Source organism: Crinia signifera, chromosome 5 (genome assembly GCF_055691185.1).
Source record: "Crinia signifera chromosome 5, ASM5569118v1, whole genome shotgun sequence".
NCBI classification, from domain to species: Eukaryota; Metazoa; Chordata; class Amphibia; order Anura; family Myobatrachidae; genus Crinia; species Crinia signifera.
Window position 1 is genome coordinate 283,421,316 of NC_139221.1, and position 26,259 is coordinate 283,447,574.

A 26,259-nucleotide genomic window follows, 5' to 3' on the forward strand; every position below is an offset into this window, starting at 1 on the left:
TGAAAACATTATATGGATTTAAAATAACCGTTTTATTGTCACTGGACTTAAAGGCAGTACCACTGGACTTATACGGCTGTACCACTGGACTTATACGGCTGTACCACTGGACCAGCAGTACCAATGGACTAGCAGTACCACTGGACTTAACGGCAGCACTAGACAGCACAGCACCACTGCATGGACTTATACAGCAGCACAGGACACCAGCACACAGAGCTACAACCTCCCTCAACCTTCTCATATGCCGGAGTGAAGATGGTGGTGGTTGCTGGGGACTTTTATAGAGTAAGGGCCAGATGTATCAAGCTTCACACAGTGATAAAATGGAGAGTGATAAACAGCCAGCCAATCAGCTCCTACCTGTCATGCTACAGGCTGAGCTTGACACGTTGGAGCTGATTTGCTGGTTGTTTATCACTCTCCATTTTATCTCTTTGTGAAGCTTGATACATCTGGCCCTTAGTGTCTTGTGAGAATTTGATGCCGGGATGATGACATATTGCCTCTTTTTGCGCTCCAACAATAGCGGGAATTACTGAACAGCGCTTGGATCTCAGTTGGGATCCCTGCTGTTCGATAGCATCCGGATTTCAGAATTCCAGACGCGCTCATCTCTAATATATATAAAAGATTACTTTTTAAACAAAGTCTACATGATATTGTTGAAACATAGGAACTCCACTTCATATATTGAATGAGTGTAATATCATGCTGATTGTATGTACTGGCTAGGTGGTACTACTAGAGCGCACTCCTGACAATCCCCCCTTCAATCCATACCACTCCGTCTCTCTTACTAACAGGAGAGACGTCTTGGAGTTGCGGCTCATTATTTCTATTGATAAGCGCAATACCTAGACCATATCCTTTGTTTATATAAATATATATATATATATACAACAAAGATATAGAGTGCGCCTTTGTTTGTGTCACCACCACCACCAAAAGACAGGTGTATAACTGACACTTTTTTGTAATTTCATACAATTTATGAAAATGAATAAAAAGATTTTTTCAGCAAAAATTCATTCGTATGCAGTCATATTTTCCATCATTCCAATAACCCGACGCGTTTCGTCACTTGGACTTCATCAGGGGTATAACAAAAAATGACTCTAGGTGGTAAAAAACAAAAAGTTGGCTTAAATATTTAGTATTTCCATCATTTCTATGCAGACATTGGAGTGGCATGATAGGAGAGATACACTGCTGTGGTAAGCCTCTTTAACTTTTTACTTTGACTAGGATGTCTCTATATGGATATATGGAATGTAAACATGGGACTTGTGATAATCCCTTAAAAATTCGTATGGTAATTGTGTTTTTGGACCATACTGTTGTCATAAGTTTTGACCACACTGTTGTCAATTGTAACTAAGTGCCCTCATCAAATTAAGTATTGTATGTGAAAGGAATTGTATCCATGGGACTTGTAGCCCCTCATTAGAATTAGGACTTGTAGCCCCTCATTAGAATCATTTCTAATATTAGCATGTAACATTGGATTGCTACAATGTTGCTGCTTATTGTTACCGTTTATGACAGAAATGTTGCATCAAGTACTGTTTGTAAAATGGATTGTAACTATAGAATTTGCAGCCCCTCATTTGAATCAATTTGAATATTAGCATATAACTTTAGATTGCCATACTGTTGCCGTTTACCGTTACCATTTATGACAGGAATGTTACATATGCTAAATATATTGTAGTAGAATTAGCAGTGAGACTAAGGATCATACTATTTCTATATGGACTTTTTCCCTCCCTGATAGGGGATTATAATATGTGAGTTTTTTCATACTGTATAACAAGTCCAAACTAGGCACCATTACAATATGGAAATTTTTGGGCCATTTCTATAATATAGTGGGAAATGTTTTTGCCCAAAAAAATTTTTTTTTTCTTGGTTAAAATACACTGGTTATATGAACCCCCATTGTATTTTAGAGAGGACAGACGAATTCACCTCTCCACTCATCACCCTATTTTGCCCCATTTCAACATCATTATCGGTATGTACCTGTACCTCCCTTTGTTTCCCCATGAAATTATTATGAAATTATTATTATTACAAATTTACCATCAAAGAGCTCACCTTCTAATTATGTTGCTATATTATTATTACAGAATTTTAAAACTTTAGTCGGTTCAAGAATTAAGGAAGAACCAGTCTTTTTTAAGTTGAAGCTTGTTTCTATCGGTATGTATACCATTACACATATAATAAAAATTCCATAAATGTGATGGAAATACTAAATATTTAAGCCAACTTTTTGTTTTTTACCACCTAGAGTCATTTTTTGTTGTACCCCTGATGAAGTCCAAGTGACGAAACGCGTCGGGTTATTGGAATGATGGAAAATATGACTGCATACGAATGAAATTTTGCTGAAAAAATCTTTTTATTCATTTTAATAAATTGTATGAAATTACAAAAAAGTGTCAGTTATACACCTGTCTTTTGGTGGTGGTGGTGTTGGTGACACAAACAAAGGCGCACTCTATATCTTTGTTGTATCTGTTGTCCTCCTTCCCCCACTAACAGGGGGGACTTATAGAGGTGCGGCCCATTATCTTAGCGCAGTGAAAGGGTTATCCTTTTCTTATTTATATATATATATATATATATATATATATATATATATATAGGAAGGTGGTTTTCACTTGCACCTTGACAAAGGGGTGATTAAGACCCCCAAACGTTGGTCCTATTTTTTTGCCAAATACACGCTTTGAAAAAACCCGCTTGAGTGCCGCCTCATTCACCTTCCTATCCATTTGACCTGGAGGGCACCAGGGTAGTTGGACCCAGCTGCGTGAGTGCCAGGCCATCACCTGAACCTATATAATATTATCTTTATTAAAAATAATTAATAAAAAAAATGTATGTACACCCCTTACTTGCAACAAGGCTTTTCCAGGTGAAGTTACTGGATGAAATTTTTACACATCTTTATTTAACATCTACAATATGTCAGCAGTTATAATGAGCTTTTTTTGTGTCGTGCAATTGCTATAGACCAGGCATGTCCAACGTTGGCGCTCCAGATGTTTTGAAACTACACATCCCAGCATGCTTTGCAATAGTTTTAGCATTCTCTAATAGCAAAACTGTGGCAAAGCATGCTGGGATGTGTAGTTTCACAACATCTGGAGGGCCAACGTTGGACATGCCTGCTATAGACAATTAACTTGAAAAGGATACTGCAGTGCATTGAAACGTGTAGAAGGATTGTCTATTTTTATTTTGAGTCATGGTATCCTATTATATCATGGTATTCATTCACCCGGGTTCCCTATTTTATAGTAGATAGTGTTATTACAGCTACGTGGTATGAATACTTTTACCCATTGGTTGGTATAATAAATATACCTCATTGCACATTTTACTATATCACATCACGCCCCTTTTTTCTGGTTTGATAATATAGTCATAGGATGGATAATATCCAGTACAGATGGTGTAATGGTTAGCATTACTGCCTCACAGCACTGAGGTCATGAGTTCGATTCCCACCATGGCCCTAACTGTGCAGAGTTTGTATATTCTCCCCGTACTTGCGTGGGTTTCCTCCGGGTACTCCGATTTCCTCCCACTTTTCACAAATATACTGGTAGGCTAATTGGCTCCTAACAAAATTAATCCTAGAATGTCTGTGTGTGCGTGTACATGTGGTAGGGAATATAGATTGTAAGCTCCACTGGGGCAGGGACTGATGTGAATGGTCAAATATTCTCTGTACAGCGCTGCGGAATATGTGCGCGCTATATAAGAAACCGTAAATAAATAAATGTTATAAAGAATCCTTTATGTGCATACTGTATATCCAGCTTATTCAAGTAAGCATAAATACTCTACACGGAAAACACCTGGAATTTGTGACCTTTGCGCACGAGAATATTACACACTGTTGGAACAATCTAAAGCACAAGTGAGATCGTCTTTTGGTTTTGCTCTTTCTTATTTTATTCCCACATCAGAATCAGGCCCCATGGTTCTTACAAATATCCGTAGTGTCCGCAGTATAACCTCACATTACAAAGTGCGTTATCTGTTGGCAGTGGAGAGTTTTACACATGTGCTGTGTCCACTGAATAATCTGAGAGAACATACATCAGAGACCAATAGAGGCCAATTAACATTCCTGCTTTACTTTGAAAGCATCATAGAGACTGTTGTCCAGCACTTGATGACTGTCAGGAGACGAGCAGAGCAGTTGGGAAGGCACCTGGCTCAGCAAGTACAGTATCTTGTGTTACGGGCCCCATACGTACATCAGCAATCACAATTAATTGCTTCTCAGATCCAGTGATTTGTTTCAATGATCGGCAGATCTTTCCTGTTACAATGCCCACACATACAAAAATGAAACTCCAATAAAACCAGATTTTTTAAACATGTTTAAAAATCTGATTCAGCAATCGATTGGCGGTCCCTATTAATTTTTGATTGGGATCGCCAAAAGGGGGAGCCCACACATTAAAGATTAATTGTGACAATCATCTCCAGAACGGAGGATTGTCACAATTAATTGCTGATGTATGCCCCATACATCAGCAATTAATTGTGACAATTAAGCGGTCCCATTACTGCAGCTCTGGCAATGAAATCTGCAACACCTTTCAGTGAGACTGTCATTCACTTCTGCACAGGGGTGGTCTATCTAATTCATATAGCATATATAATATATATAATTGTAAAGCGCAACGGAATATGCTGCGCTATATAAGAAACCGTAAATAAATAAATATATCTGTATATAATATCTACACAGTTCTCCCCTAAATTATAAAGAGACATGCCTTCAAAAACGTGCTGTTACGGTTTGCCAATATATATATATATATATATATATATATATATATATATATATATATATATATATATATATATATATTCAGAGTTGATTGTAATGTAAAATCACAATCTGTTCATTTATCAAATGAGTATATGGATCATAAGTATGGATCATAGCATGACCCTGAATATCGAAAAAAATAGCGTATGATCTAATCGTAATCCCACAGCAGTTTGACTGACAGGAAGACAGTGTTAGGGGGTGGTGCTTAGCTGAAAAATTGTCGGAAAAAACACGTGTTTTAAGGGAGGGTCAGGGATGTCCCCGAGGACCCTTAGTGTGTAAAAAAAAAAATATTCCAAAATCCAGAATAATCCAAAATGCTCCCAGTCCCAAGCATTTTGGATAAGGGATACTCAACCGGTATTAGTGTTTACCATTAGTTGTAATGCACAGTGTTTCCTTGCCTATCTTTTGTTTATATTTTCTTCTCAGTCTCCACCTTATTCTCTTTTTCTCCACTTCCCACTCTATCTCTCCCCTGACACTCACTCCCCACTTGTCTCTCTACGCCACCCTTTTATATCTCAACCCACATCACTGTCTCTCCCTGCCATCACCACCTCAATCTGTATAACATGTACATTTTTTTTTATCAGCTTTCAGTTTTAATATATACAGTAGGCAACGTGTTACAACCAGATTTTCTACAGCCTGCGCATCATCACAGTGGACAATCTTGCATTAATGCATTTGCTTACAACAATTTGCTAGTACCCCTTTCACATGGCAAAGTGAGGTACGACCCATGATCGCAATCGACCGACCTGACTCCCACCCGGGTACAGCACTTTCATTAAACAGAGGGTGACCCAGGTTTAGCCCTTCTTATGAATTGCCAGGTTGGTCGATACGTCACCAACCCGGTAATCACCCAGGTCTGAGATGCGATGTGATGGGGTATAGGTCAGCTAAGTGATACAGGTTAAGTATCCCGTAACCGGGCATCCCTTATCCGAATTATTCCAAAAAACGTGTTTTTTTTTGGAATAATTCAAATTTTTTAAATTTATTTATTTTTACCCCCTTAACCCTTTTTTTATACTTACCAAGTCCCCCGTTGCCCACGGCAGGCCTTCAGTATCCTCTCTGTCGTCTCCAGCGGTCCCAGGAGTGCATTGCGCGAGTGTGTGCGCGCGCCGGTGACGTCACTGGCGCGCCTGGGAACTTGCGCAATGCACTCCTGGGACCGCTGGAGATGCCGGAGACGGTGCTGGAAGCCTGTCGTTGAGGCCGGGGGACAAAGTAGACGCCGAGGGACCATCGGGGCACCACCAAGGGACAGGTAAGTATGTTTAAAAAAAAAATCCAAAATCTGGAAAAATCCCTTATCCAGAATGCTCGTGGTCCCGAGCATTTTGGATAAGGGATACTCAACCTGTAATACACACATCCATCTTCTGCTTTCATATGACATGTTGAGAGTCTGACAGCCTTCTGGAGGCAACTAAACTTGCTTGCCCTCCAGAGAGATTTTAAAAGCAATATAACGATTTATAGGAGGACAGTTAAGATGAATGATAAATTCTTAAAATGTACTTTAATACAGATTTGCATGGGGAATTGCTTCTTTAAGTATACCACAGTAAACTGAAATATTTTTTTTTTTTACACGTTGATACATAATAATGACACATACTGGCTTTGACTGGTAAATAATTATTTAAAATCTAGAGCCCAATTACAATTGGTGATGCCAAAAAAGATCACCAATAAAGCTATGTATGATGGGCACATATCCCACATGATCATGACACCATGATAAGCCCATGTCCGCTCACATTCCAAGGTACAACCACATCAGACACAACAGACACCATGGCAATTACACACGGGGTCAAACACAAGCATAGCAACTACTAGTACTTTTATCACTTTGCAGCTCTTCCCTAAAATCCACTCACATCCCTAAATGTGGACTTCTTTTGACAGTACAGCACCCTCGTACAGGCATTAAGGAGCTGATTGGCTGGTGCATGATCACCTTCCACTCGCTTTATCAATTTACCAGGTTGAATGCATCTCCTCATTATCTGTAAGATATAAGTGCTATAAGCTGTATCAAGGGATTCGGTACGAAATCCCGACGGTCAAAATCCCGACAGGGTTGAAATCCCGAATGGGTCAAAATACCGACATATAGGGTGAGATTTAATAGGATGAGAGATTCAGAAAGTGAGAGATTTGGTAAGAAATCTCCAGTTTTTTTAAAGCGGCAATCCTTTACACTGCAAAACCGGTTTGATTTTGCAGTATAAATGATTGCCGCTTTAAAAAAACTGGAGATTTCTTACCAAATCTCTCACTTTCTGAATCTCTCATCCTATTAAATCTCACCCATAGTATGTACAGGTGAAACAGTCTACATGCCTTTCGGTTGACAGGTGCGAGGACGACATGGGATTTTTTCACTGTTTTTTTACCCGAATGTCGAAACAGTCGACATGGACACAGTTGCAAGTGAACCGCAGCCCCTCGCTTCGCTCACAATGCTTCGGGCACGGTGCCACGCTGCGCTCGTCACACTATTTTATTCTCCCACCACGCCCTAGTGGATGGTAGGGCATGAAATACCGCCTATCGGCACATGTCGGTTCAAAAAACAGTGAAAAAAACCATGTCGACCTCGCACCTGTCGACCGAAAGGCATGTACACTGTTTCATTGTACATTCTATATGTCGGGATTTTGACCCTGTCGGGATTTTAAATGTCGGGATTTTGACCCTGTCGGGATTTTAAATGTCGGGATTTTGACCCTGTCGGGATTTTAAATGTCGGGATTTTGTCTATGTCAGGATTTTGACACATTCGGGATTTTGACCCTGTCGGGATTTTGATCCTGTCGGGATTTTGACAGTCGGGATTTTGACTGCATCCCGTATCAAGAAATGTAACAATAAAGCCATGAGAACCTGGGAGAGTTCTCAGGGAGTTGTCTTTGGGGCAATGCTCTTTAACCATTTGGGCAATTACCTAGTTTGACTGGGGCATGTTAGAAATCTTGATTTGTCAATTTCAATCAAAAAATGGTGAACATAGTGTATTTTCCCAAATCTGTGAAAGTCATCTGGTGATTGGGGAATCAGGGAAATGCCAGGCAGATATATGTCCTGCATTCAGCGATGGACTGGGCCGTCGAGTCCACCCTGGCATTTGTGCACGCGCACGCCCTGCACCGCACATGCGTGCGTTGCCTCCCCCGGCTTGCAGGAGAGAGGGGAATAGTGGCGTGTTTTCCCCCCCTCTCTCCTGGACCTCATCATGGCACAGAGAGAGAGCCACTGGCCCGCTGCGAGTCCAGCGGCTCTCTCTGTGTGCCGATCAGGAGGCGGAGCCTCCACTGTGCAAAAATAAATCGGACCACCTGGCCATCGGCCCCACTAGCAAGTGCCAGATGGCCAGTCAGGCCCTGCCTGCATTAAACTAATGATATTAGCTTGAATACGTGATACTGTTAAAGGCTTCAAAGTGCTTTAAGACATCTGTTTATCCACCAAATTGCGTGATGATACAGAACTAGTCCCTTTAAGGGTTTTGGAGAAGATCAGAGGACCACCTGCTCTGTGCTGGTATAAAATTCTGTTTCTGTGTGTTACCGCGCACAGCACCATCACCCTACCCTGATGTATCAAACTGTACTTTCTGCATCAGACACTTGGCCAGTGCAAAAATCTTCAAACCTGGAGGAAATCAATGTCATTTGCGCAAAACATGTCACATGACCAAAGCTGGTTTTGCACTGTCCTGGAAGTGACATCTAAGGTTACAATGCAAACGATGACACCACATTGTAGGTGACAAAATAAAGTTTATTTGCTTTAAATCATTTCCATTGTGCAGAGATTAATGGAATGACCTTTACAACGTTTGCTAGGATCGGAGCTGGACATGGTCAGGAAATTTGGCAACAGTGTGTAATGGTGAAAAATGTAACAAGGTGGAAAGTGCATGTGGAATAGTTTGACACGTTTGTGCAATACATTTCCCATAACAGATGTGCGGGTCATGCCGAGGTCAGATGTGTCATGTAAGCTGTAGAGGGGATGTTCCTTCATAGGACTCCACAAGGAAACTACACTTTGTTTTTATTTTATTTTTTTCAGGAATTAGAGACTGAATTCATAGGTATTCTAAATACAAAACTCCTCATATAGGGTTTTATTTATTAAGACAGTAGTTCTTTTTAAGATGGGATGTTGCTATAGTCAACCAATTTGTATTATCTTCTAGAAGGGGCTAAATTATTAAGTAAAATCTAATTGGTGTCCCGTGGCAACATCCCACTTTCATTAGAATGCCCATCTTATACCCCTTTCACACCAGCCTGAATTCGCGGGTTGGCCCCGGGAACAACTCACAACTAGCGCTGGTGTGCAAGGTTCACAGGGGCGGGAAGAGCTGCTGAATTTGAAAAGACTGGCTGGACGCTGTCAGCCAATCAGTGTCCGTCCAGTTTTTAAAAAAATGTTTTCAAATTCTCCCACCCCGCTGCCTTGCAAATAGCGCTACAAGCGCCCAGCCGCTGCTGCCCGGAGTCTGGACCCCGGACCCCGCTGCTGCCCGGACCACACTGCCCCCCTCACACCAGAAAATGGGGACTAGGCTGGTGTGAAAGGGGCCAACCCGGGAATGTCCCTGCTTGAGCCCTGGACTGTATTCCCAGTTGAGTCCCTGCATTTTCTGGTGTGAAAGGGGTACTAGTAATAAACTCCATAGACTGAAGGTAGACTTCCACCTGCTCAATTAAACTTATTTAACAGAATGATGTATCAAAAGGTAATAAATCATATTTGTAAAATAAAATCAGAGGGGGTTCTTTCTCAATTTATTGTTTTATTGTTATTATTTTTATTTACTTTTCCCCTAAGAAAGTGGAGCTGGAAGCCCAAGTTCCGGGTTCTGAGACCACTGTAATACTGCTTTCAAATTGCAGAAATGGGTAATGACGCGGTATTCTTAAATGGGACTTTAAAACGGGTCTGAGCCTTGAGACCTTTCACATTGCAGGTGAAAACCGTTTTAAAAATCATTTAATACCATTCAAACATTCAACCCGTTTAACCCCCAAGGGACACGTTTCAAGCCATTGAAATAGAGCTGTTCAAACTGCCAAAAAAACGGCTTTAAAACGTGTAGGACTCTGCTTTTTAACCGTGTTGAAATACCGGTTAACTTTAACCGGTAAATCAACTTTGGCACTTTCACATTGCAGCCTTAAACGTTTTCAAATGGAAAAAAAACGGCAATATACCGTTTTAAAAGTGCGATGTGAAAGGGGTATAAATGTGTGAACAGTCAAGTTTTTATTAGAAAAAAACTTTATCTTCACATTTTCATAAACAGATAAACATTTAATAGACACTTTTTAGCCTTCTAAACAATTACTGTTATCAAAGAGAACTTAACACTATTTGGAATTTACTGGCTGCACCGTAAATGTAAAGTAACTATTGCATAGGAAAATAGTTACATACTCATATCAGTGTTCCACTTGTAACAGGAGGCTACAGTATCCATAGCAAAACTCCCAGGTATAACTTTCTTTTTTCTGACAGTTCTAGCAACATGCATGTGCAGATTGTGACAACTGACTAGCAATGATTTGCAGCACATGTGTATGCACCTTGGTAACACAGTCTAGTGTACACTAAAACAAGTTGAATAAATCACTTACTTTAAACGTTGTGACTTACAGCTGTATCATGTGAACACTCAGTATGAAAGGTGTCCGTGGCTGTATATCAGTTTGTTATCATACCTACAGTCAGTTCTGAAAGAAGAACTATGTACTAGAAAATGTACTGGAAAAAGTTCCCATTCTCAAAGCTCCCAATTGTATCTCTTACAATCTTATTGGAAAAGGGTGCAAATTATTCAAGGGGAGACTACAGCGATAAACCTGATTATGACAGGATATCAGTCATGTGTTCGATTCCCACCATGGCTGTAACTGTGCAGTTTGTATATTCTCCCCGTGCTTGCGTGGGTTTCCTCTGGGTACTCTGGTTTCCTCCCACAATCCCAAATATATACTGGTAGGCTAATTGGCTCCCAACAAAATTTACCCTAGAATGTCTGTGTGCGTGTATATGTGGTAGGGAATATAGATTGTAAGCTCCACTGGGGCAGGGACTGATGTGAATGTTCAACTATACTCTGTAAAGCGCAGTGAAATATGCGTGCGCTATATAAGAAACTGTTAATCCCCCAATGTCTATATTGTCAGTTTAAAGATAGGGTCTAGATCTTTACATAACTATGTTGTGTATTATCATACACTTAATTCTTCCTGACATTAGAGGGGTTTTAGGGTAGAAATAATGGGGTGTAGAGTCACAACGTGAGCAATGTGACCCTTACCCAATCGCTGAGCAAAGCAGCAAATCACAGTGTGAACCCCAGACTGCCACCTCCATGTGATATGGGAGAGTCTCCAGGACATTCCAGGGGGAGTGGGGGTCATCACTATGAACACAATATAAAGTTTTGTGTGCTAGGTTTAACTAGGGTTTATTATTATTACAGTAACTACCGTTCCAATTGTTCTTGATAAAGTAGCTGCCAATTGTTGTTCCTGTTCTATTGCAACATTATAGTAATATATTATTTCAGTTTTTCAGACGGCCAGTGACTGACAGTACTGTACCTCCCAACATTCCAGGAGGGACACAATGCTCTGTTCCTGGACTTCCCTCGTAATCTATGATTGCCATCACCTGGGTTGAACAGGTTAATTGATAAGAAAGGTTTTCAGCACAGGTGAATCATTACTTGAGAGGGAAGTGCAGAAATAGTGCACTCTGCCGCTCCTGAAGAAAAGGGTCATGTTGGGAGGTATGCAGTGATAGTATTTGGAAACAAAAACTCTCTTGGCTAAATAACTTATAAAGATTTAAAACTTTTTCAAAACATGTATGTAGCAAAACCTAGTTATATACTGATGACAGACCAACGTGAGAGAGGAAACAGCTGGTTTTAAGTGAGCTGAATTAAAAAATAAATTTTCCAGCATATAAAACTATGACCCCCCCTCCTCCCTCTCGTGTAATAGGTTACACTTCTCACTGCCAAAGGCAATGATTTAATGAATTTAACAGTTGTGCAATCAGTGTTCCTGCACACAGAAGTACTTCAATAGACAACTGCAGATTTGCACCCTCTTTAATATTGTCCATCTTTGCATACACCTCTGTGCCATACTCCAGAGTTTTCCAAACTCTATTACATTCCAGGTTTAAAACCTGGCCTCTAATGGTGGAATTTGGGAAACTCTGCCATAGTCTATAACAGGTATTCCCAACCACGGTCCTCAAGGCACGCCAACTGTACAGGTATTAGTGATATCCAAACTTCAGCAAAGATGAATACATCTAAATAACTCAGGTACTAATGAATACCCCTTTCACACCAGCCAAAATTTCCAGGTTGGCCCCGGGAACAACCCGGCTCTAGCACTGGTGTGAATGACTCCCGAGACCGAGGTTCTAGGATTTCAACCCTAGCTAGCTGCTAGCAGGGTTGCTCCTAGGACCTTCATGGGTAGCTGGCTGGTGTGAAAGCTACTCACCTGGCCTCCCATCTGGAATGTCGGGTGCCCCTCCCACCGCTGCCATCACTGGGGGGACTGCTGGGGATCTGGGGATGGAGCTACCTGGTGCCCCCCTCCTGCTGCTGCCATCGCTGGGGGGAATGCTGGGGACAGAGCAGCCTGGTGCCCCCCATCCCGCCGTTGCCTTCGCTGAGGGCAGATCGGCTGGTCCCCCCCCTCCCGCTGCAGCCCACCACTGCCATCGCTGAGAGGACTGCTGGGGACCTACCTGGTGCACCCCTCCCCCTCCTGTAGCCGCTGCCTGAGCTGGGGTATTATTTAAAAGGGGTTCTTACACATTAATGTCATTTGTACAGTACTGTGCTGCTATAATTGCTGCAATGGGATAAGCATTATACAATAGAAAAGACAAAAGGAGAACGGATTGTGGATAAGTGACTGATCGGATCCATTTATTCATCGCTGTGCAAACATTTCACATATAACTGATGACCACAGCTGCAGAGGATATACCAGAATACAGTACCTTGTCATTGCTCTTTACATTATGGCATCCTTCGATCCCAGAACGTCTGCTTCCATCCGGACATAGAGCCGTAATATTTACATAAATACCCTTGGTGGGATTATCCACTTGAATCTTCGTTTCTGAGAGAAGTGCCTGGAAGAACACATCAAAGTTCGCTGTAACTTTTATTTACAAAAACATCCATGTCTCTTTTCTGCTGCACAATGAACGGCTTATTTGTCTGGGTTTGTCTGAATTGATGAATTGTTTCCTTTGCACAAAGAGAGCTCTGTGAGCTGCGTTCACTAGCTATATGGAAAGCGTGCTTTGTTACTAGGGAGATTTACCGGATTCCCCTCAGCTAACAAATGAACAAATGTGGCCTGCTCTACGGTGCTCAGATAGCATTGTGTTACCATAGAGTTGTAACGTCACCTGCACGCTCCGCGGTCAGCCGGTTGTAAGACAGGTACATACAGGGCCTGATTCACACCAGTTCGCCAGACTGCAAACCGGTCTGAATCAGGCCCTGTATGTACCCAGGGGGGTATCCGGACCCTAGGTCCACCATGTCTAGGTCGACATTCATTAAGTCAACACCCACCACTGAACGGTTGACATACTCAAGGTCGACAGGGTCTAAAGGTTGACAAAAGCTTTAGGTCGACAATGGGAAGGTCAACACGAGTTTTTCTCATTTTTCTGGTCCGACATGTGCCGACAGGTGGTATTTCATGCCCTACCATCCACTACGGTGCGGTGGGAGAATGAAATAGTGTGCCGAGCGCAGCGAGCCATGCGAGGGGACAGGGTGCACTTTTTTAGTGTCCATGTCGACTGTGTTGACATTCAGGACATCAAAAAAAGTGTGAAAAACTTGTGTCAACCTTTTGATTGCCAACCTTCCCATTGTTCACCTAAAGCTTGTATCGACCTTTAGACCCTGTCGACCATGAGTATGTCGACCATTCAGTGGTGTCGACCTACTGACTGTCGACCATAGGGTGTCGACCATAGAGTGTCGACCTAATGAATGTTGACCTAGACATGGTCGACCTAGCATACCATAACCCCCACGGGGACGCCCATCGTTTTCATGGGATCACCCATAAAATGCCGGGTGTTCTCCCGATGCCTCTCCCCTGCCCGTACCCTTCCCACCCCTACCCATGGGAATGCCTTGGCAAGTGTGACACTTACCGAAGACGTTCACACAGGGGGTCTGCCCATGCGCATATACGCACATGCGCAGATCCCCCATCCATCAAAAATCAGGGCAGACTTCGAACCCCTTACAAACGGCTCTGAATCGGCCCCATAATTAGGCATCTGCAGGCCGTTGGTTCAGTAGTGATCAGATCAAGAGAGTAAAACAGGGTTGCCGACTTACTTCTTCTCCTCTCCGGGAGAAGCCCGGAGAGGAGAGATTCAGTAGCCGCTCATGGGGCGGGGCTTAAGCGTGACATCACTAAGCCCCACCCCCATGCTGTTAAACCAGCTAATTCAGTGATCTCCGTGGAGGGGACGGGGCTAAAATGATGCGATTGTGTCATTTTAGCTCCGCCCCCTCCTCTGAGACCTGAGGATTGCGGCATTTTAATGCCGCGATCCGGGGGACAGCGGGGGTCCCCCCTGAATCCGGGAGGGTTGCCCACCCTTCCGGGGGGCCGGGAGGGAGCCCCGATTTTCGGGAGACTCCCGGAAATTCCGGGAGGGTCGGCAACCCTGGAGTAAAACAATAGTAAATATTTTTGAATGAATAAAGTGGTGAAGAAATGTTTGGGACGTCATATATTTATTCAAATGGATTTCAAATTTGTGTTATTTTGCTTTAACTGTGATCTCATAGACCATGGGTCTTCAACCTGCGGCCCTCCAGATGTTGAGAAAACTACATGTTCCAACATGCATTGCCACATTTTTCTTATAATAGCATGCCAACACTGTCAGGGCCACAGTTTGAAGACCCATGGTCTACGAGATCACAGTTGAAAAAAAATAACACAAATTTGCCATGCCAGATGGCACAATGGGTCCGCATTGCTCCGCCACAATAATGCATTACACTATAGCAGGGTGACAGTATTACTTCCACTACAGTAAGGGCATCCCTAGGTTATGCCCTCTCTGTAGAAACCAGCTCAGGCTGCCAGTATTTCTTCATTCATTATTACCATTATTTATGCTGGCACTAGAAACGTAAATGTTAATAAATAATAAATTTTGTTTATCAAACAGTGCAGCAGCTGTAGTCTGGCAGACCTCTGCTATATTTTCTGCAAGCAGGTTCCCTTTCACTGATGTTGTCACATCGCTCACTTATATTTGTCATCAATACCCATCATCTGTCATTCGCTATAAAATGCATAATGCACAATGACTCAACAGCAAGCCGTGTGGTAAGATCTGGTACTGCCAGTTCAAATTTGGTTTGACTTTTAAGAGAACAATGCACAAGGAAAACTTGTATTGTCATTTTTACATTTTGGAATTTAAAAATATCTTCTAACGTTCCCACACTTTAAATGTGGCAGTGGTCAGTTAATATATATTGTCAGACAATACGTAGAGTGCGGGCGCGACCGCAGAAGATGGAAATGAGCAGGTGGAACTTTGCTTACACAAACCCCACAGATCTCTATTACTGAATGTGTGCGATTGTCTCAGGCGAGCAAGATTCCTAAAGCTATTAACATGTCAAAAATGTATGCTCGTTCTTTATAGTGCTTCATAGTGCTTTATCCCTATGGGAGAAGTATCAAAGATTGGAGATGAATACAGTGGAAAGAGATTCTGTAGGAGATTTGTCAAAGTTTGGAAAGGGAAAGAGTGGAAAGAGATAAAGTACCCAACACCCAGATGCTCTAAGCATCAAAAGTGATACAATTTAGAGTGATAAACCACCAACCAATCAGCTGCTGCCTGACTTTTTTCAAACACAGTCAGAAACATGGCAGGTAGGAGCTGATTGGCTGGCTGTTTATCACTATCCATTTTATCACTTTTGAAGCTTAGTACATCTAGCCCCTTGGGCCTTATTTTGGTTCATTCTTTCTGACAAAATCCTTCTTAGATGGACAAAACCATGTGCACTGCAGGGGGGCAGATGTAACATGTGCAGAGAGAATTAGATTTGGGTGAGTAATTTTGTTTCTGTGCAGGGAAAATACTGACTGCTTTATTTTTACACTGCAATATAGATCTCACTTTGAAGTAAAACCCCACCCAAATCTAATTCTCTCTGCACATGTTACATCTGCCCCACCTGCAGTGCACATGGTTTTGCCCATCTAAGAAGGATTTTGTCAGAAAGAATGAACCAAAATAAGGCCCCTTATCTTTTATTTCTCAAGCACAGCTGTAACATTAAAAGAAAAGGATGTAAACTGCGCTGTACAGAAAACTTTATAAGGTGGTATTGAAATGGTGGTGCCAATCATTGTATATAATATGGAAACATGCTTTTAATGACGTTGAAAACATGACATGAAATTTCATGTTTTCAATGTTATTAAAAGCATGTTTCCATATTATATAGGAGGGTGGATCAATAAGTACCTGTGTTTGAAGACAGGTGGCGTTGCTGAGGAAAGTTGGTATTACTATTGTGTACTACTATCTTTCAAACAACGCCATACCAAATTTCAGAATGATTCATAGGTTATTTTTTTCCACCACGACAATGCACCAGCAATTGTTGCGGTCATATTGCATGAATTGCGCTATGAATTATTGCCGCATCCACCGCACTCACCCAACTTGGCTCCCTGCGACTTCTTTCTGTTCCCTAACCCTAAAACGGAAAAAAAAAATTCATAGCGCAATTCATGCAATTTGGCCGCAACAATTCTGTATGAGGGAGCTAGTGCATTGTCGTGGTGGGTGAATAAATCTTAAATTTGGTATGGTTTTGTTTGAAAGATGGTGTTAGAGATGGAGCCCCTCTCATTCAGCTCCAGGGCTCGCCAGGATTCCCTGCTGGCGAGCTCTGGCTGAGAGGGACTCCAGCTGACTGGGATGCACAAGCGTCTCACAGACATGCGCGTCCCAGTCGCTCAGCAGCAGGGACCGAAACCCTGCCGGTCTCTGCTTCAGGGAGACGGGTAAGGTTAGGGGGGGTGCAGGGAGGCGGTGGCGAGCAACAGGGAGCTCCGTCGAAATGAGGCGCATGAGTGTCTCCTGTGCGCGGCCCCCTTCCAGCTGCTGGTGGCAGAGGCTGGCGGCTGGCGATTCGATCGCCAGCCCCAGCCTGAATGAAAGGGGCTCCATCTGTAATACCAACTTTCCTTAGCAACGCCACCTGTCTTCAAACACAGGTACTTATTGATCCACCCTCCTACAATGATTGGCACCTCCAATTGAATACCACCTTATTAAGTTTTCTGTACAGCGCAGTTGACATCTTTTTGTTACCTGTATATGTTTGTGTGGGCCTGACAACCCATTTATTTTACTTCTGCTTGACACAGCGGCTCACATTATATGGGCCTCTATTTTTGATAACTTGTTATCATTCCCCCTTTACAACCTGTAACACGGCAGTTGGGAGCTGATTGGCTGGTGCTTTATCTCTGTCTGTTTATCTCTCTCCAAAGCTTAGTGTATGGACCCCTTACCAAACCGCTTCTGTCATTTTAGGCTGGGGCCACACATAGCGTCCAAGCGGGTCCCATTCAGCGGGACTCGATCGGTCCAAGGAGGAAGGGGGGGAGGGGGGTCACACACAGTGGTGGAACTAGAACCTTTACAACAGGATGCGGCCACTGGCGACCGGATTTCTAGTATTGCACAGTGCGGCACTGTTGAGGTGATTCAGCTTTCATTGGATGGGGCCAAATTAGGCCCCGGGGGGGGATTTAGCGCCTACCGGGTGGCTCGCTACGGCGAATGTACCTTGCCTAGCGAGCAAGTTTGAATTAGGCCCAGTGTGAACACATACATTGTAATGTTTGTGCTCACCTTGAAATCCGGTCATCCTGCCGTCTTAGCGGCTGTGGTGCCACCGCTAATCTGTGGGCGGCCGCATTGGAGCCTATGTGCAGGCTCCGTGTGGCACAACGGGTCCCGCTGAATGGAACCCACTGCGCCACTATGTGTGGCCCCAGCCTTAGAGGATGTGTGAAAAATGAAGAGATGACTGGTTTTTATTTTATATCTCTCCAAGCTTAGTAGATCTGGCCCTATGTCAGGAGGAAAGTGCACTGGTTAAGACTAAATGAACGATAAACAACAAGAAATGATTTCACAGGAATTGTGATAAATAACTGTCGGTTACCATACTGACCTGGTAAGCCTCTACCACCACCTTATGAATATTAGATGCCTCGGCGTTCAGTTCCTTGGCAGCTGTCCCTGGCAGCAGTGGTAAGAGATCCTAAGAAAGTGAGATTCCAAATGTTATCCACAAGCTAAAATACACAGATGCACTGAAAATCCTTATCTATAAAGTGGTTTTACCTTGTACCAATCGTACCAATTAAACGAGCTTTGCTTTACAGCGAAGATCCCATAAACATGGTTCTCTACTAACTTTTCTCCAAGCAAGCCCAGTGATGGGTTCTCCTGTGAAGAAATAAGGCTATAGTAACTACTAAACACTAAAATAACACTTTATCTTCTTTATATAAAAACTGTGTACAGTAGATACAGTATATGGAAATTTGTAATGATACTCATTATTTTGGGACAGTTATAATTATAAGATTCAGCAGTCAATCAGTCATGTGCTTCTTTTTAATAAACAGTACTTGAAAATACCAATGCTTGGTTATATGACAAGTAGAGCGACAGAATGTACTTAATATGCCTTGCACTTAATTTAACCACATGAAGATGGTCATCAAGCATTGACTAGACCGGGCTCATAGTTCTAGTTTAGCAAGGTTTCTACATATACACACTATAATTTGTTACATAGCTATGGGTGGAGTGTGGGCACCTTTAAGGGTATGCATAAGCACTGTACTGTACACCAAGTTTCTTTTGCCTTCCTCTATAGTTATTGTCTGCTTATTTGGTTCTAAGGGCAAGAAACACAAAGACCCCCCCCCCCTCAAACTCACAGGCTAACCTTATCCCCCCCCCCCCTCCCGCCCCCCACTTCTAAATGCCTAACCCTTCCTCCTTGCACCCAAAATAATTTGATTTACCTGCTGCTCCAGCAAACACCCCTATCTAAGGCTAGTCTTTTTTTCTGGTGGGTTTGGTGATGGTTTAATGGGGGTTTCAAAACCACCTCTTCACAAATCTGGGGATCTTATTCCATTCTATAGTCTAAAACAGTGTTTCCCAAACCATACCTCCCAACTTTCATTGGTGGTCCAGTGGGACATACGCCATGCACCTGAAATTTTAGGGACGTAGCCTCGCGGTGAGGGGGCGTGACCTTCAAATCGCGTCACTCATGCGAGGCCACGCCCCCATTTTGATGCTGCTGCCCCTCTGCCTGTTGGTAATAGACGCTGTGCGCATGGCAGCAGGGACTCCCAACTGCCCCCAGGCGGGCCACGGTAACGTCCCCAAAATCCGGGACATTCTCGTGGTGAATTGGTAGGTATGCCCAAACTCATTCCTCAGGGACCCCATAACAGAGCATGTTTTACAAGTCTCCTAGTTGGTGCACAGGTGCATTCATTACTGGATGACAAATTATAATAGAACTACAGGTGTGGCTAATTATTTGAATTGTGCTACCAAGGAGATCTGTAAAACAGAATAGAAGGACATAGGCACAATTTGACTGCACATACAGATGACAGGGGGGGTCGATAATGAGCCATGGGAGCGCGCATTGTTAATGATATAGTCATGTATCTACTTCATTTGATATATATTTTTTGGGGCCTTTTTTATCATCCGGACATATCATCTAGTCCAGGTGTAGCCAACTCCAGTCCTTGAGAGCTACCAGCAGTTAACGTTTTCCAGGTCTTCTCACAGAATCACAAGTGAAGTAATTAGCTCCACCTGTGGATCTTTTAAAATGTGTCAGTCGGTAATGAGTGCACCTGTGTACCTGTGAGGTGAGCTGGAAAACATGAATTGTTGGCAGCTCTCGAAGACTGGAGTTGGCTACCCCTGGTCTAGTGCGTACCCAGGTTCAGCTTTGGTAATGCAATGTTTGCAGATATTGTACTGTAAATAGGACCATTCTTTTATCACCAACATACTTCCCCTTTTTAAATATTATTATTAATTACAATTAAACCTAAGCTGATTCTTTTCCCCAATAAGATTTGTTTCTATCTTTAGTTTAGACTAGTTAAAAAGCCTGTCAAAATAACGGCTTCTGCAATATACTTTCACTTTGAGCTGTGACAGTTTTAGCAAAGAAATTCTTTGCCGCACCCTCCAGTCCCTATCTGCTCCTACCTCCAATCTTTGCCTGCACAGCTCCCTCTCTCCATATACAGCATGTTTGAAACAGATTGGTTTCCCTGTAAAAATTGCTTTCTGTTATGACATCTTTTGCACTCAAAGGAGTAATTTGATCTATTGAGTGGCCTCTAGTGGTAAGTGGCGGTACTTCACCTTATATAGGTGAGGAGTAGTTAGTATAATCTATGTATACAGTAAATGTCTAGTGTCCCTGCATCTCCAAAACATTGCCATCTGTTGGCAGTGAGTGAAACTACATCTACTAGCTTTGGAAGCATTTTCTTCGAGCGGGCTCACACTGCCATCTGTTCGTAGCAAATAAATTACATCTACTAGCTTTCGAAGCATTTGCTTCCATCGGGCTTAATAGTATACAGATAAGTCTGTAAATGAATAAATAACCCTCCGGTAAGTGTGGGCATACATCAGCCAATATGGTGTTTAGTGTGTAGGAAATGCAGTACAGTGATTTGTATAGAGAAGCCTATCTAGTCCCATCTGCATGTGAGTGAGGTCTTTGTGGTTCTAGCAAACGGAAAGAGATTTTAACGGATTACACACTCTAGCCGGGACGCACTCTCCTATTTTATGTTCATTAAACACCACAAATAGTTAAGTTGGAAGCAAGCGGCTGTAGATTATAAAATGCAGCGTCATACTGCCACATTATACCCGTGATCCAAATGTCTTATAGAGAAACTGAACAATGTAAGGTTGTGTTGCAGCAAAGGAAACAATACAGCATTTCATATACACTGCAAACATACTTAAAGGCAATATCCGCAGTTTGTGTACCATACACAAGGTCCTCACTTACAAAGCGGATCATGCAGATCTGTTAGAATTGGCATCGAAATCACAAGCGCAAACTGCTCCGAGGATAAAGAGGTTTGCGTAACTTGCAGAGCTGCTCGTATCACAAGATGCAATTAGCCCTTAGCGAAGGCAACATATTATTGTGGGGAGACTTACAGTAGTTACATAGTAGTTTAGGCTGAAAAAAATATGTACGTCCATCGAGTTCAACTCTGCGAATTCGGAGCCCAAGCGATTAATGAATAAGCGCGCATGCGCACGGTCCGCAGTGCGCATATGTGCTGGATCCATATTAACGAACCCAGCGATGGCCGTTAGCAAGTTGATTGACAGATGCCTGGCGTTCTGGGGGAGGAACGCCAGTGTTTTCTGGGAACGCCCTGGAAAACGCAGACATTCCCTTGCCATTGTGATGTCAGCAGCAGCCTCCTTCTCCCTGTGATGATCGGCTGTGAGCAGGGGGAAATCCATTCGGTGGTGAGTTATTCTGAATGGAGTTCCCCCTGTATGCACGGCAGCGAATGCATTCGCATGCATGCACATGGGCAGCATGTTGCGTATTCGGGGCGGCATTTACAGTACCTGATCGCTGGGTTCTGAACTTTCACTGCCCAGTGATCAAGTCTGAATCAGGCCCTATGTACGTTGTAAAGAACACCATTCTTCCCCTAGTTTCTGCCCTCTGCTGCTGCGCAACAATCCACTGCATGTTGGAGAAGCTCTTGCATAAATCGATGCACAGGAAGTCCACAGCTGATTCTGTACTGCACGTGCAGAGTGCAATGTATTTATACAGCGCGCGTTCTCCAAGATACTTTACAGACATCAAAACAATGCACAAAGGGCCTTATTCTGGTCCACATGCAACGCTGCAAAACTCGCAGCATTGCGTTTGGATGTAACGCAGGTCAAAACAGGTCAACCATTTGTGTTTTGACCATTGTCATGTCGAGTTTTCAACTCACCCTGTTGATCTGTCAACATTAACCTGTCAACTGTTTGGACCTAATGCATGTCTACCATATGTTGGTGACCTATTGCCTGCCTTCTGTACCTCGGCCCTGCCAAGCCTGTTCCTGTACAGTAACACCTCCTTACCATGTCCGTAGCTCTGGTGTAAACATTGTCTTTGAGGTGACAGTTGCCGTCATTCGGAGTGACTATTCCCGCTAATTTACTGTCAAGTGCTAAGTGAGAAGTTTGATCTGTCATTAAAATAATGAAACGCTTGGCTTCTCTTCGCCAGCCAATATCTTTCTGAAACATAAAAAGAAAAACATTACAAATATGTATCTTACACATGAATATTATGACACGACAGTATTTATTTCAAACATTGGGCCAGTCCAGCAAAAAGGAAAGTCATTTTGTGTCAAGGGGAGCATATACATTGTTTCTCTGCAGGGTAAATACTGGCTGCTTTTGCATGTAGTCCACAGATGTTAGACAGGTTTACTTTTGCACTGAAATTTAGATTTCAGTTTGAATACACCCCAAACAAATCTACAGTATGGAGTATCAGTCGCAAGTCTCGCTCCCAGTTGGCATCATGCAAGTTTCACTATGTGTTCTCAGCCTCCACTAGTGCTGCCGACATTACAAACACCATGTCGTTCACAAACACCTGAGTTTCCCTCCAAGCCCATTGCTGGGTGCAGCCATGACAGTCCTAGTCAGCTGATTGGTCTGCATCCAACCCAGAGCCACTCAGATGTCAGCTAATTACCATGACCAATCATTATCCAGTCAGAGGCATATATCCAGTCTCTGAACACTGAGGAATCACCAGTGCATTGATATTAAACTACCTGCATGCAGTCTGCTATCCTGCTCCTGGTTGTTGGAAACTCCTGTCGGATTATACCGGCCTCCTGCTCCTAGTCAGATCATCCTGGCCTTCTGCTTTCATAGTCGTATTATCCTAGCCTCTTGCTGTGCAGCTCTGCACAATCCGGTTCAATCCCGGTAACCTGGACTGCACTTCCTGTCTGTCGGATCATCATGACCTCCTGCACTGCTCATCAGTAGGAGAATGGGATCAGCCAATGCAGTGCAGGCTAACGGGATTGAACAGGATGGGCAGAGATGCACAGCAGGAGACTGGGATCAGTTGATGAGCAGAGCAGGAGGCTGGGATGCAATCTTCCAACCCACCACTAACACACCTGAGCGCTGGTGAGTCTGGCCTGCATTCTCCAAGTTCACCACCACCACTACGCCTGAGCGCTAGTGTGTCTCACCTGCAGCCTTCCAGCACACCTTGCAGAGCAGAACACTTCTATTCATTGTGGTCTGATAGTTACCATTAATATTATTGCCCTATGACTTTTTAAGTTTCTGAATAAATCTTATCTTAAACCTGCCACCTTTGTTATTGAGCTCTCAAGTCAGGGCCCATTACTAAGCTCATCCGGGTCCATAAACATCCTTTCTTGTGACAAGATTCTTTCTATCATTTCTCTATTGCATCCTAGAAAATGGAAGGCAGGATCTGTTTGGTTGCTATGAGCAATGTATCCTTAATCTCTCTGCACAGGCTGCATCTGCCCCATCTGCAGTTCAACATTATTTTGCTCATGAAAAAGCAGAATGAAACCTATGATTACAACAACTAGAACATGAAAGTAGTGATGAAACAGAACTGCGATAACAATGAGAAGTAACACAATGGTTAAATCTACTGCAGATCAACAAAAATTAAATCACACAAAAGTATAAAGAAAAAGCACCTCTAGCCGGGACACACAGGAGCTGATGAAGCACATTTCAGTGGAACACATTGGAGCTGATCCTGATTTGCATATATCATCTAACAGACACAAATAGTGAGTATCTGCAAACAGCACAGTCATACGGCTTTCACATTGCCAAAACGTTTAAAAAACCAGCATCTTTAAACGGTATTTAAAACGGGTCTGAGCCTTCACATTGCAGTAGATTACCGTTCTAAATACGTTTAAGTACCATTCACATCAGTCAACCCGTTTAATCCCCTCAACACGTTTCAAGGCAGAATGCAGGGGACAGCCTATCACAGGTCTGTAATCTGTTGCTTTTACTAAATACAGTTTCAGAGCCATTCTCACTGCATAAAAAACGGATCTGGAACATGTAGGACTCTGCTATTTAAACGTTTTGAAATACTGGTAAATCCACTCACTTTCCCACTGCAACCTTAAACGTTTTGAAATGGGAAAAAAAATGGCCATATACCGTTTAACAAGTGCGGTGTGAAAGAGGTATTACAGGATTTAGTTGCATCTGTCTTTCCGTGAAATAGGACATTTCCTGGAGAGAATTGGACAGTGACGGTGCAAGTGCACGTAACCACCCTGATTTGTGGGAGTATAATGGGAGTGTTGTGGCCTTATATCTAATGCTCTGTGTAATTGTGTGTTGTGTGTACAGGGGAGAGCAGCCTAGTTCTGACGGATCTCTTGTGGAATGGCTTTCCTTAATATTACTGTAATTGTTTCTTATACTAAACATAGCAGAGCACGCTTGGGAGAGTTGAACACACTCAGGACAATGATGTCCATAGAATGTTCTCTTTTATATGTCAATATAGACAGCTATCATGATCAGAAGTCCCCAGAGAAGATAGGACAAATAAATCCATAAGATCAATTTCAAGTCTTTTTGAAATGGCAATGTCTTCAGCTTTAATTAAATAAAGTACTCTGCATCATAAAACTGTAATACATATATCTTATGTCTCGCAACTGAATGGCCTCCTACTAGTCTCTGTACTGGAATGAGAGCATGAAAGACCCTTCCCATTGGGTCCACCAATTGTAGAACAACAAGATAGAGAACATAAAAGATGAGCTTGCATTAATCTCTGTAGGATGCTATTGGCTGCAGTGTCACAGTGCCACTCCCTGACCCCCAAGTCAAGATTCAGAGACCAGAAGGCAGTGGTGGCTCCAGAGCTGGGATTGCAGCACAGTCCAAAATTCAAATAGGGGAGGAATACCAACTGCCAGGCAGTTTGGAATGACAGTTGGTGGCAATGAGTCCCCTATTTGAATTTCGAACTGTGCTGCAGCCCTACCTCTGGAGCCTCCACTGCCAGAAGGCCATTTACAAGTTCTTTATTCTATAAAGTGAGTGCTAGCTTATATCACAGCAGTGAGTATCTCACGTTAGCCAGAATTTATCAGAGCATGCACAAAATACTGTTGTGTCACTAGAATCACACTCTGTACTGATTTCTTTCTGACTTCCACTCTGAACAGAATGTCAATTTCATATATATGTTTAAGGGGCCAGTATGGAATGGCCAGTATGCTAGAACGTAGAACCAATCCAGCTTTGATACTGTACTTTGGGTATGTCATTACCAACAGTAGGAACACTACTACCGTGAAGTGATACATTTTCACAGGACCATCCCATTTTTTTGGGACTGTTCCGTGTCCATTCCTGGGCCGGCAGTGTCCCACTGTGGGGGGGTAACACTGCCGGTAGGCGCACAGTGTCTATTCAGGCAGACAGAGGGCCTGGGGACATGGCCAGCAACTCAAACAGTGCTGGTCATGCACCCACAGTGGGGACAATGGGGCGTGACTTCGCAGGAAAGCCGGGACCATAGGCCAAATTCGGCCGCGCAATGCCGTCCCTCTTCTTCCTCTAGCAGAGCTGAGAGGTATGCATACACCGAATAGTAACTTGACATTCTGTAGTATTCAGGTATTAGGGATAGATTTATCAAAGATCGGAGAGAGATAAAGTTCCATTCAACCAGTGACTGACATTTTTCAAACATAGCCTCTAAAATGACAGGAACAGATTGGATATTACTTTACCTCTCTCCAAGCTTTGATAAATCTCTACCTTTGTGTACTCAATGTGTGACACAAAAACACATCCCGCCAGTACACTACTATCACACGTCTGCACTGTTCACACCCAACAGGAATGACTTTGATATACAGTAAACTGCTCCTCTCTCCAGAAACACAAAGAGGGATTCAGACAAGGAAATGATTTTCATTCCTCCAATAACAGATGTTTATATTTCTTGGCTCTCTTCCTTGGCTCATTACAATGGCACCTTCCCTTATTTTGCAGTGTTGCTTCTGCCGATCCCCACCCATGACAGTTTAATAGGAGTTGTGTGTTCTGATATGCCCTCTCTCAGA

At 43.0% G+C, this 26,259-nt stretch overlaps 1 protein-coding gene across 1 annotated transcript in view; it reads right to left on the minus strand.

Annotated features, from left to right (window-relative positions):
• The window catches only part of ITGB8 (integrin subunit beta 8), a 135,779-nt gene that overhangs the window by 25,798 nt on the left and 83,722 nt on the right, over positions 1-26,259 (minus strand). The window contains exons 6-9 of the mRNA XM_083189134.1: positions 22,214-22,372; positions 18,380-18,484; positions 18,207-18,296; positions 12,941-13,075 (exon numbers count right to left, since the gene is read on the minus strand). Coding sequence (XP_083045260.1) covers positions 12,941-13,075; positions 18,207-18,296; positions 18,380-18,484; positions 22,214-22,372 — 489 coding nt within the window. The remainder of the gene's footprint in view (positions 1-12,940; positions 13,076-18,206; positions 18,297-18,379; positions 18,485-22,213; positions 22,373-26,259) is intronic.